This window comes from Aquarana catesbeiana, linkage group LG10, assembly GCF_042186555.1.
Source record: "Aquarana catesbeiana isolate 2022-GZ linkage group LG10, ASM4218655v1, whole genome shotgun sequence".
NCBI classification, from domain to species: domain Eukaryota; kingdom Metazoa; phylum Chordata; class Amphibia; order Anura; family Ranidae; genus Aquarana; species Aquarana catesbeiana.
The window spans coordinates 118,836,174-118,849,548 of record NC_133333.1 but is presented as its reverse complement, the minus strand read 5'-3'; the positions used below and the strand labels follow the sequence as shown (position 1 = coordinate 118,849,548).

Below are 13,375 nucleotides of genomic sequence, written 5' to 3'. Positions count from 1 at the left end.
AACCCCTTGTGGCTTCCTCCTAATTCAGGAGAAGCCAACATTCCTCCTTTCACTGCCCAGGCAGGAGTCCAGGTAGACACAGAAAATTTTTCCTCAATAGATTTTTTCCATTTAATTTTTACTGAGGACATGCTAGCATCAATTGTGGCCCAGTGCAACCTGTACGCACAACAATTCATAGCATGTAACCCAACCTCCTATTACGTCCCTATGAGTGGAGAGCCCTAACAGTGGAGGAGTTTAAGATTTTTTTGGGCTTCACATTCTGTATGGGACTAACCAAAAAAAATAATTACGTTCATATTGGTCTACCCACTTCATCCACCACATGCCCATCTTTTCCTCAGTAATGCCAAGAACCAGATATATCATGATTATGAGGTTCCTACACTATAATGACCCAATGTCTCTCCCCGAAATGACCCAAATTATGATAAGCTTTTTAAAATTCGGCCACTACTAAATTATTTTTCTGAAATCTTCCCCCAGTTGTTTACCCCAGACCAACACATATGCGTGGATGAGTCGCTCACCAAAATTACTGGCAGGCTGGGCTTCAAACAATTTATTCCCACCAAAAGGGCCCGCTATGGGGTGAAGCTGTATAAATTGTGCGACCGAGCCACAGGGTATACATATGCCTTCATGGTATATGAAGGGAAGGACACCCAGCTGCATCCCCCTAATTGCCCAGACTATATGGGATCAAGCGGGAAAGTCATTTGGGAACTCATAAACCCACTCCTGGAGAAAGGCTACCATTTGCACGTAGATAACTTTTATACGAGTTTGCCACTGTTCTGCAACCTTCACAGAAAGAACACTCCAGCATGTGGCACCGTAAGGACGAACCAGAAGGGCTTTCCTCAAAGCCTCATCAACAAGAAGTTAAGAAGAGGGGAGACGGTGAGTTTGCGGAATTAGGAAATTCTGGCTGTGAAGTGGAAGGACAGAAGGGATGTCTACATGCTTTCTTCAATCCACAATAATACATTTGTGGAGATCACCGGGAGTAATAGCCCAATCCAAAAGCCAACATGTATCCATGAATACAATAGGTTCATGGGGGGTGTCGAATTCAAAGACCAAATGCTTGAACCTTACCATGCCACAAGATGAACATACCAGTGGTATGAAAAAGTATCATTTTATTTGTTTAATTTGGCCATATACAACAGCTATGTTATCTATCGCAACTCCACTGAAAGCCCCAAACCCCTTCCTTGGCTACCAGGAGGAAATCACCACTAACCTTATATTCCCCAAGGGCCCACCAGAAAACATTTGATCCGATGTGATTAGCAGACTCTCCAAACGCCACTTTCCCGATAAAACCCTTCCCAGACCAACAGGCCAAAAACGTCAGAAAAAATGCCGGGTGAGCACCAGAGGAGGAGTTAGAACAGACACCACTTATTATTGTCCCCAATGTCCTTCCCAACCAGGCCTCTGCATAGTTAACTGTTTCCACCGTTACCATACTTTAGTAAATTATTAGTGAAGTATGGTAAACATAACCCACACTTCCTGCCATTTACCTTCACACCCCTTAAGCCACTACTTGCTCTGTAACTGACCCTGGCTTGTTATTCCAGTGTTCATCAACCCTGTCCTCAGGGCCCACTAACAGGCCAGGTTTTATGTATTATCTTGGGGAGATGCAGACTAGAATACTGCAATCACTGAGCAGCAAGTTATATCACCTGTGATGTATTTCAGTTATCTTGCAAACCTGGCCTGTTGGTGGGCCCTGAGGACAGGGTTGATGACCACTGTGTTATTCGACCATGTACAGCCTACCGATTCTGTACATACCTCTGCCTGATCTGGAACCGATCCTGGCTTGTTATTCGACCACGCTTCTGCCTACCAATTCTGTACATACCTCTGCCTGATCTGGGACTGACCCTGGACTGTTTGACCATGCTTTTTGCCTGCCTCTTGGACTGATCTTGTACCCTGCCACTGGATTAGTGGGATTCATAACACAGGGGCCTCACATATGTGAGGGGCTCCAGAATTGTTTTTCTGGATGAAGATGTTTTCTCATTCCTAGATTAGGGTCTGAAGACTCAGAGGCTTCAAAGAGATTTAGGTGGGAGAAGCCTCTGCCCCTGTCCCCATTCTGTCCTGAAGGAGGCCCTACTTCTGCCTGTTGCCTGCTGCCTGTAGGACCTATGCCATCATGCCTCCTGTCGCATGAACTAACCACACCACATGGACCGTGTTCCTGCCTACTACCAGGACCAATATTTTGGCACTGCTGACAATCTCTGCCTGTACTGACCCTGGACTGTATATGTACAGTATCCCTGTCTGCTGCCTGTACTGACTATGGACAGTCTTCCTGCCTGTTGCCTGGACAATTGCGTTCGCTTTTGCTGACCAAGTCCCTGCCTGCTGCCTGGACCAGTGCTATCCTCCTGTGGAAAACTGCGCTACTTCAAAACCACAGGTATTCTTTTGTTTACCCTTTGCTCAGCAGAATGTATTTTGGGGTGTAATTCTTGGTATGTGCATGCTATGTGTCCATAGAACACCTGATATTGTTCCTTGCATGTTGGGCCTCTGTATGTGGCCAGGCTGGATAAAAGTCTCACACAGGTGGTATCACCATACTCAGGAGGAGTAGCAGAATGTATTTTGGGGTGTCATTTTTGCTATGTACATGTTATGTGTTGGACATATCTTATAAATGGACAGCTTTGTATAAAAAAAATGCATTTTCATTTTTTTCCCATATTTTCCAAAAACTTCTGGAAAAAAATGAACTGTTCAATAGACTCATTATGCCTCATAGATTAAACATTGGGGTGTTAGCTTTCCAAAATGGGGTCATTTTGTGGGCGTTTTCATTGTCCTGGTGCTCCAGGGCCTTCAAAAGTGTAATAGGTAGTCAACAAGTTAGATGTGTAATTTATGCTCCTAGAACACCTGATGGTGCTCCCTGCATGTTGGGCCTCTCTATGTGGCTAGGCTGTGAAAAAGTCTCACACATGTGGTATCTTAGGAGGAGTAGCAGAGTGTATTTTGGGGCGTCATTTGTGGTATTTGTACTTTCCTGGCTTGTTCGGGTCACAAGAAATTAGATAGGTCATCAGTACATCAGGTGTGATCAATTTTTTATGATTTGCACCACAGCTTGTAGACTCTCTAAATTTCACGCAGAACAAATAATATCCACTAATTTGGGTTATTTTTACCAAAGATATGTAGCAGTATAAATTGTTGACAAAATTTATGAAGAACAATTAATGATTTGCAAAATTTTATCACAGAAACTAAGAAAAATTTGTTTTTTTTTTTCAAAATGTTCTGTCTTTTTTAATTAATAGCGCAAAAAATCAAATACCACCAAAAGAAAGCTCTATTTGTATGAAAAAAAGGACAAAAAAAATCATTTGGGTACAGTATTACATGACTGAGTAATTGTCATTCAAAGTGTGAGAGCACTGAAAGATGAAAATTGGTCTGGGCAGGAGGGGGGTTTAAGTGCCCAGTAGGCAAGTGGTTAAATACCACCAAAAGAAAGCTATATCTGTCTCAAAACAATTATACAAAATTGAATATGGGTACTTTGTTACATGACTGCAATTGTCATTCAAAGTGTGACTGCACTGAAAGCTGAAAATTGGTCTGGGCAGGAAGGGAGTGAAAGTGCCCGGTATTGAAGTGGTTAAATACAGAATCAAAAAAATATCTTTTTCCCCCCAAGATAAATGATATACTGTTAACCTACATTTCTATGATGTCTTTTTATTGCAGACCATCCCAGGGACAGTTGTTTGTAAAGTTGCAGTGCTCCACCTCCTTCTCTGCTGTTTGGAAGTGGTCCAGCTATCCCTCCCCTCACTGCAGTAAGAATCTGAACATTGCGGCAGAGGGAGGTAGCTGTCTGACTGCTGCAAGGAGCCCATGAACAGACTCAGGGAAGAAGGTAAAGCATGCTTCTATCAGGCAGAGATACACGCAGATTCTTGCATGGACTGAATCACAGGAGAATTAGGCATTTCTACATGGGAACATTAAAAGATATAAAAAAGCAGAGAGAGAACATTCATCATCAATGGACTTTTATTTATTTTAAATACATGCATGTAAAAAAGTGGTATATATGTTGTAGGGTACCATAAGTGTAATCTGATTAGCTGTCTAATGATGAGAAGGCTCTGAGCAGTCAGGAAGAAGATTTGTTTAATGATAAATGTCATTCTAAGGTGACATTACTTGCAATAGCATGAAGGAACCATTTCTCTTCCAAGTCTCCCCTGCAGTGTCCCATAACTCAACATGAAGCATTAAAGGGACAATCCGGTTGCTAAGTATCATTAATGTTTTTTTCTTCAGACAATTTCAGTTGTCAGCCAGGAAGTGACAAATTTAGTTCAATTTGCAAAGCTTTAACAAAAGGGGGAAAAAAAGCTTTATTTTAGCCATGTGACTGTAATTTTCAGATTGCATTGGACCCTGTTTTTGGAAATGAAGGCTTCTTGTCCTGATATGTTAGCTTTGAGAATTGATCTAAAGCAGTATTAAACCAAAAGCAAACAATTATTATATTGCAGCTTACCCGTTCTTAGATGTGATGGCTGCATTGTTTCCTTTTTTAGGCTTTCTTTCTTTAATTTTCCTCTGGTGATCCAGCTAGCAAGTCTGTTGTTTTTTTGTTTTTTTCACAAGCTCTCCAGTAGAATGTTTCAGTTTACATGGATGAGACCAACCACCTAACACTGGTAGGGGTCATTAAAATGATCAGCTTTTATTTATTCACGCAAAACCTTTATCCCAAAAGGAAAAAAAAAACTGTTTGCTGTAACTGATTATAAAGTGTGAGCCGGAGTTTGGCTTCAATTTGTTACAGTATCTAAATCTGCTAATACATTTAACACTACCCTCCCTCCACTTCCCAGACTGACAATATTGCTGTCTGCCGTGCCTCCTGTTCTCATTCCTCCAATTGTTGTCTCACGAATACAGGAGGTGTGTTACTGGACAGATCAACAGGTGAAAACAGAAGGAAAAAAAGACAAAACAAAAAGAAAACTAATATAGCCACCACATCTAATGATTGGTAAGCTGCAATATATTACATTTTTGGTTTTGGGGTTAATACCGCTTTAATGTTAAAAACTGTTGGTGCAATATTGAATCTTCCTATTTGTGTATGTTTCACCGTTTCCAGAGGACTAGTTTACACTAGCATTACCCCCTCTGAAGGGTGATTTCAGCTTAAAGCGGACCTTCAGTTATTTTTTCAACTTTCCATCTATTAAATATTCTGCCTTTGTTGTTTTAACTTTGGATAGTAAAACATTTTTTTCTGCCAGTAAATACCTTATACAGCCCACTTCCTGTTTCTTGTCTAGTCATTAGCCTAGGATTAGGACATTATACACAGCTCTCTCTCTCTCACTCTCCTGAGAGTTTGCCAGGAAGGGGGGGGGGGGAGTCATAAGAGGGCCAATGAGAGCTGCAGAGGGCGGGGTGTGCCTCTATGTGTCTGTGTAAATCCAGGAAGTTAACAGGCAGCAGCTTCAGCTGCCCACAGTTAAAATGGTTGCATCCAGACTCAGTGGAGGGAGATTTCTGCAGCATATTTGGCAAGTACAGAATCACAGTATATATAAAATAATATGAAAAGTGGTTGGAGGGAAGCATCAGAATGACTAATGACTAAGATGTTTTTAATTATAAATTATGTGAGCAGACTGCAATTCCTCTTTAAGGGGCAGCAGTGAAAACTTGGCTGAACTGTGTGTTTTCACTGCCCCTCAAACCACAAGTATGAATGAGCCTTTTCATTTCATGTACTGTATTGATTTCATCAGAAATCCTAGCATTATCTGTCCAAGGATATTTAATGAATAAGTGGGGGGGATTGGGTGTGGTTCCTCCAGATTTAACACAAATGGGGACGTAGCTGGAAAAACTCAGGGCCCTGGTACTATCAATGTGGGCAGTAAACCCCTACCAGCACTTCACCTGGCATTCTTCGTATGTCTTTTTTTTTTAAGTCTGTAAAAAAAATACCATTTTCCAATCGATTAGTGTCATAAACAGCTGTTACGTGCTTTTTTTTTTTTTTTTTTACATTATGCTTTTACAATGTTATGTGAAATGTATCAGCTTGTAGGAATCTTTCAGCTTCTATAGACCAATGTAATTTTATTACTAGCATGTGTTCATTATCCATGCTCTGATTATGCACCAGTATGTGGATGGAATATCAAAACAGGAAAGGCTTATGCATATTCTACAGATTCTCCTTTGTGGAATTTTAAAGGGAAACTGAAAAATATTTTATTATTATGGGATTATTATTATATTATTTTAAGCTAATACATTTTAAACTGTTGTTGTATCTGTTCTATATGTAAACAGTCCTTGTTTTACAAATAAATATTTGATGCATGGCAAAGGATCCCCTGAGCACAATGAATTACCTGAAAAACTAGCACAGAAGAAGTAGCTCCCTTTCAGAAGCAGAGCCCTCTGACACTGATTATCTCACCATTTTTTCTTTATAAAAAAAAAACATGTTAAATGTAAGACAGAATCTAAAGCCCCACATAACTGCTGCATAACATAAATGCCATATTTACCTAATTAGAAATGTATATATATATATATATATATATATATATTTTTTTTTTTTTTTTTTTTTCACCTGCTGTGCCTCTTGTATTTTGACACCTGGTCCCATAGGTTGTCCTCGGGATATAGCAGACATTTGCCCAGTGTATGGCCTCTAATAGAAATAAAATAGATTCCTCCTTCCCTGCTAAACAGCAGGGATGGAGGAATCTCCCCTGCCTGATATTGCATTCCGACAACTGCAGGACTGCGGGTGGCTGAACACCCAAACAGTAACTGCTTCTCATAGAATGACAATTTTCCACCTGGCTTCTTGAATTTGTCAATTGATATTTTTAAAACCAGGTGAGGTCACTGGGGACACCCGCTCACTGCTTGATTTTGCTGAGCTGGCCAAAATTTGAGCCATGTACGGTTTTCTTTTATCTTAAGGAAATTGTGAAAAGGCAGTAATTATTTACTAAAAGCATCAAAGTGGGACTCCGACCAGATTTTTTAGTTTTACGTAAGGTGAGGAAGAGTTATAGGGCGTACACACGGTCGGACTTTGTTCGGACATTCCGACAACAAAATCCTAGGATTTTTTCCGACGGATGTTGGCTCAAACTTGTCTTGCATACACACGGTCACACAAAGTTGTCGGAAAATCCGATCGTTCTGAACGCGGTGACGTAAAACACGTACGTCGGGACTATAAATGGGGCAGTGGGCAATAGCTTTCATCTCTTTATTTATTCTGAGCATGCGTGGCACTTTGTCTGTCGGATTTGTGTACACACGATCGGAATTTCCGACAACGGATTTTGTTGTTGGAAAATTTTATCTCCTGCTCTCCAACTTTGTGTGTCGGAAAATCCAATGGAAAATGTCAGATGGAGCCCACACACGGTCGGAATTTCCGACAACACGCTCCGATCGGACATTTTTCATCGGAAAATCTGACCGTGTGTACGGGGCATAAGAGTTACCCTTATTACCAAAGGGTCAAAAGGTTAGATCATAGCTAAAATTCTACAGATGCTGGAACAGGAACAAAGAGGAACTCTCTCAATGGAGACATTTGGTAAAACGACTGATTTCAAAACATGGGATTATCCCAGACTGTGGGATGAATTTCTTTTATTTCCTGTGTAGTTACCAGGACAAGAAGTGCGACTTCTCCTAAATGGGAATACAGAGAGCAGCAAAATCCTGACAAAGGTCCCAATCCTTTCCCACTCTACTTAGAACAAAAAAAAAAAAAATTGGATGGAGCTCTGCTTTATATTTGAATACCTACACCAGGGGAGCCCAACCTTTTGAGGAGTGAAGGCCATTTAAGCGACTTGGTAACAGGTCGCAGGCCACAATGAATGTAGCGGGCGGATGACAGGTCTGTGTCTGCATATATAGAGCAGACACAGATGCGGCCCGCTCTACCCTAAGGGCCCTCTGATCTGCCCAGACAGAAGGGGACAGATCCCCTTCTGTTTTTTTAAGCAGATTGGATTGCAGATAGGCGGGTGTAAGCAGACACGAGTCTGTTTACATCTGCCGCTCTATAGAGGTGAATGGAGGGTCTGATTGGGTCCACCTGAAAAACAAACAGGCAGACCCGATCGGACTGATCGTGTGAAAGGGGCCCAAGGCTGCTTTCACACTGATGCACAGCGGTTTGCCTGCATCTCAACTGACCTTGATCTTCACTTCTCCTTCAGGATTCCTGCAGCTGGTTGCTGCTGTCCCCCAGGTGGTTATAATTGGTGGCTGTTGCTGGCTGTCCTCCAGGGCTGGTACTGCTGTTGGGTACTGCGGACAGGTGCTGGTACTGCTGGCTGGTACTGCTGTTGGGTACTGCCTGCTGGTACTGCTGGTAGATACCGCTGGTTGGTACTGCTGGCAGGTACTGGTACTGCTGGGGGGTACTGATACTGCTGGCGGGTACTTATACTGATGGCTGTTACTGGTACTGCTGGTAGGTACTGGTACTGCTGGTTGGTACTGCTGGCTGGTACTTGTACTGCTGGCTGGTACTGCTGGCTGGTACTGGTACTGATGGCGGGTACTGGTACTGCTGGCGGTGATTGCTGGTTGGTACTGGTACTGCTGGCTGGTACTGGTACTGCTGGTGGGTACTGGTACTGCTGGTGGGTACTGATACTGTTGGCAGGTACTGGTACTGCTGGTGGGTACTGGGACTGCTGGCTGGTACTGGTACTGCTGGTGGGTACTGGTACTGCTGGTGGGTACTAATACTGCTGGTGGGTACTGGTACTGCTAGCAGGTACTGCTGGCTGGTACTGCTGGTGGGTACTGGTACTGCTGGTAGGTACTGGTGCTGCTGGCTGGTACTGCTGGTGGGTACTGATACTGCTGGCGGGTACTGCTGGCTGGTACTGGTACTGCTGGCGGGTACTGGTACTGATGACTGGTACTGGTGGCTGGTACTGATGACTGGTACTGGTGGCTGGTATTGGTGGCTGGTACTGGTGGCTGGTACTGGTGACTGGCACTGCTGGCTCTGGCACTGCTGTCCACGATCGCGGGTTCCCGTGCATTAGTGTGACAGAAGTATGCGGCTGCTGTAGAGAGTAGAGCCGATGCTTCCTGTCAAAGGGGAAGTACATTTGGTGTCACTCCGCCTGTGAAGGAGCCGGCGCTATACAGGAAGCATCGGCTCTGCTTCCTCTAGCGGCAGCTTCGTTCTTCGCTCTGATGCTCGGAGATGGCGGGTCTGGAACCCGCGATCTGGGCTTGCTAACCCGCCATCTCAGAGCAAGACGTGGCGGGCCACATCAGAGGGCGGTGCGGGCCACATGTTGGGCACCCCTGACCTACACAGTTATGCAGTAGTATATTTACAGAGTAGTACAGCCGTCCTACAAAACATGTTACATAACATTGCCAGATGCACCTCTTACATATCCAAAAAGGGGGGTCTATTTAAAACGGAGAGTGGTATCACTGTAAATACTTCCATTTAATATTTTATTTATAAGTGTGTTCTATGCATAACATACTCTGGAATAGGCGGAGATCCCCCTCGGTGAATGGGGCCCTAAATATCTGTAGTGCCACCTATGTTCGTAAATATTTGAATGTATTATGCAATCCAGGTATGGTGTTTACAGTGTAGTGAACCCTCAAACAAACATGCTGCATACCCAACGCCCAGGAACTCCACTCCCAACACAACCAAGCCCATTTTTGGACTCACCTTCCACTCTTAGGTACCCCCACACCTCTACTGCTGCATATCTCACTGTGATCACTCCCTTCACTGAAGATGCCTAGTACTCAAGAGGAAATGAGGCAGAGCCCTCACTGATATGTCCTGAGTTCCCAATCCATAACTTACATATGGAGCATCAGAGTGTTAATAAACAGATTGGCATGAGAAGAGGCTCTGCTGCAGCTGTTGGGGAAGGTACTGTATTTAAAGGCACTGGGGCTGCCATGGCAATGCCCCCGCACTACCATGGCAATGCGCCTGCTGTAGTCCCACAGCTAAATGTCTACTGTAATATCCACCTTTTCCCAGATACTTACAGTGCCTTGAAAAAGTGTTCATACTCCTTAACATTTTCCACATTTTGTCATCTTACAACCAAAAATGTAAATGTATTTTATTGGGATTTTATGTGATATACCAACACAAAGTAGCACATAATTGTAAAGTGGAAGGAAAATGGCAGCATCATGTTGTGGCAATGCTTTTCTTCAGCAGGGACAGGGAAGCTGGTCAGAGTTGATGGCAAGATGGATGGAGCCAAATAAAGGGGAATCTTAGAAGAAAACACGTTAGAGTCTGCAAAAGACTTGAGACTGGGGCGGAGGTTCACCTTCTAGCAGGACAATGATCCTAAACATACAGCCAGAGCTACAATGGAATGGTTTAGTTCAAAGCATATTGTTAGTGTTAGAATGGCTTAGTCAAAGTCCAGACCTAAATCCAATTGAGAATCTGTGGCAAGACTTGAAAATTACTGTTCACAGATGCTCTCCATCCAAGCTGACAAATCTTGAGCTATTTTGCAAAGAAGAATGGGCAAAAATTTCAGTCTCTAGATGTGTAAAGCTGGTAGAGACATACCCAAAAAGACTTGCAGTTGTAATTGCAGCGAAAGGGATTCTACAAAGTATTGACTCAGGGGGACTGAATACAAATGCACGTGTAGAGCTACCCCCAAAGGAGCTGCTTAAATTGGTTCAGTCCGTTACACTGCCTCTCAACCCCAGGAATGGCCTCAGACCCTCTGGCACACCTTTTAATGTGATTAATAGAATACCTCAGTAATGACACACAGACACAGTTCAAGTATTAATGTTTTCTTTCTATTTACTTCGGCAGTAAGAACTCAAAATGGTATTGGTCAGCCAGATCCTGGACAAACAACCAGGATTTGGTTGAAGTGATTTTTATAGTACTCAAACAAATATGCAAATAGACATAAATACAGTCAGTGACAGATAATCCGTAAATACCTTCTTTAAAACTATTGAGTACTTGTAGATATTACCAATACTAAAGGCGAACCCCAGGCCAAACTATTAACTGTTAACTCTGATGAGAGGTCTGACTTAAAGGCAATGGTATAAGGGCCCTTATAGCAGAAATTACAGTAATGTCCCCGTTGCAGATCTGATGGTCTTCACCGACATGGAGGAGCTCATTAACTTTTATCCAAGAAGGTGTAGTAGCAAGCGATAGGTTTTTTGAAATGAGGAAAGCTAAAGGTGTCTCTGCACAGTGTTCAAAGTAGGTTCAGCAACGTATTCCTAAGTTACAGATGTCTGTGCAAAGTGTCCCAGTGAAACCGTGAGAAAGGATTTGTAAAGGTGGGCGACTACCCTCTCACCAACGATCAGGCCGATTCGATGCCTTCCGGACAGTAGCTCATGTAGCGACATTCGGAACAGCCGTATCGATCTCCTGATGTGAAGCTCAGTACACAGGTTGACAGGTGACCGGAGTGGTACTGGGTGGATGTCAGATGAACAGCAAGCAGAGCCAGACCCCTCTCATCCAGGTTGGAACGTGGTACACCACGTGGTAGGCTGCAATCACCCTCTCACAGCGACAGGATGGTGTCCACATGAGGGGAACCAGGAAAGAGCCCTGGGCCTAGTCCGCCCTGTACTTTTATAGTCTCTCCCACAATTCTCTTGACTCTCTGCAGTGCAGCCTGGGATTTGCAGTCCTGTCACCTTAAAAGTCAGTCAGGCTGCTTTGTGCTGGGACTTCATATCCCACAGTTCCTTTCTCCTCCTATAGTCTTCCCTTGATGGGCTGTCTTTCCTCTGCCAATGAAGAAGTAGGGGAAAGGGCAGAGTAGGCTGTCTTGCCTGTGACTCATCTCACAGTGAGAAGAAAAAAGAAAGGGAGGGAGGAACCCACTCCAACAGAACTGACAGACTGTGTCTTTTTATTGAAAGTCCTGGCTAGCCTGGCAATACAGCAAGGATGTCTACACACTCCCCCCACTAGAGAACCCTTGGTCCTCCAAAGGAAATGACAGTCTTGTACCTGGTACAGACTTTACAGTTACACGCGGAGAAAGTAGGTTAAGTCAAACAAGAAATCAAACAGTTTTCATTTGTATAAGAAGAGCTCAAACAGCTCATGTCTTGACATAAATTCGACAGAGGAACCTCCCACCAATTGTCAGTGGAAGGGAGGTTGTTCTGTACAAAAGCCACTGATACTGGTGTGACCCGCATAGATGTGCCAGGGGGTGAGTTGAGGTTGTCCTCCACCAAATCTGTGGTGGAAGATCCAGGCGTCTCAAGAGTCTTTTGAGAGGTGAGGATGACCTCCTCAGAGTTTTCACCCAGAATGTCGTATGTTAGTCTTTTTGGTGGGTGAATAACCCTTCACTCTCGCTGTTCTTTAGGCTCTGCATTTGCAAGCACACTGGTCTCTTCCTCATCAACAGCTTTATCTTCTTCTTCCTGCAAAGCAGATTCAGCTTCCTCGTCAGTAAAGGAGGGGAAGTCTCCGGGATTTACTGTCAGCAGAGAAGATTGGGGGTCTTCCAACTCTTCAAGAGGTAGACTCAGAGGCATGAACTCAGAAGCTTCTGGCCTAAGCATCCAGGTGTCAGTCACCTTGGGAGGAGAAAAAGGGGGGTGGCATGCCTTGATCTTTGGGATGGCCACAACCAATCCATTCCCATCTCTTCATCCTCACTGTCCTCATACTCTTCATCTAGAGGCACAGACTGAGACCTAGTCACTTTTTATGATTTCTGAGAGGCCATGGGTGTGGACTGCGAATCTGTCTGGGGTGGCACATGAACTACTTCTGACAGAGGCACCAGATGGTCGCGATGCCAAGTCTTCAGCTGTCCTGCACTTCCTTCTGGCCTGATTTGATACACCGGGAGTCCTGGCAGCTGCTTGAAAATGACATAGGGCTGTGACTTACAGCGGTCAGCCAACTTGTCCTTTCCAGGAACACCCAGGCTTCTCAGCAGTACTCTGTTACCTGGTTGCAAGTCCTGCACTCGTACCCTAAGGTCAAAGTTTCTTTTGTTCCTCTGTCCTCGGGCATTTGAGGCAGGTTGGGCCTTGTCATAGGCAGGCCTCAGACTTTTCCGTAGCCTGTCTACATATCCTCTGTGGGAGGTTGTTTAAGTATAGTCTAAGGACGTGCCAAAGGCCAAGTCTACTGGCAGCCTCCCTTCCAAACATCAGGCGATAGGGAGAGTATCCTGTGGCATTGTGTGCAGTGCTGTTATAAGCATGCACAATAGCGGCTATTTGCTTGCTCCAGTGCTGCTTTTGTTCTGAATTCAAAGTC

General features: G+C 43.9%; 1 protein-coding gene across 2 annotated transcripts in view; it reads left to right on the top strand.

Moving 5' to 3' along the window:
- The first annotated feature begins 3,824 nt into the window (after positions 1–3,824).
- THY1 (Thy-1 cell surface antigen) overlaps positions 3,825–13,375 on the top strand; it is a 94,139-nt gene continuing 84,588 nt past the window's right edge. For both annotated transcript variants that reach the window (XM_073602552.1, XM_073602551.1), the window contains exons 1-2: positions 3,825–3,937; positions 4,978–5,071. In XM_073602552.1, the coding sequence (XP_073458653.1) occupies positions 3,916–3,937; positions 4,978–5,071 (116 nt within the window). In that variant the 5' untranslated portion in view covers positions 3,825–3,915. The remainder of the gene's footprint in view (positions 3,938–4,977; positions 5,072–13,375) is intronic.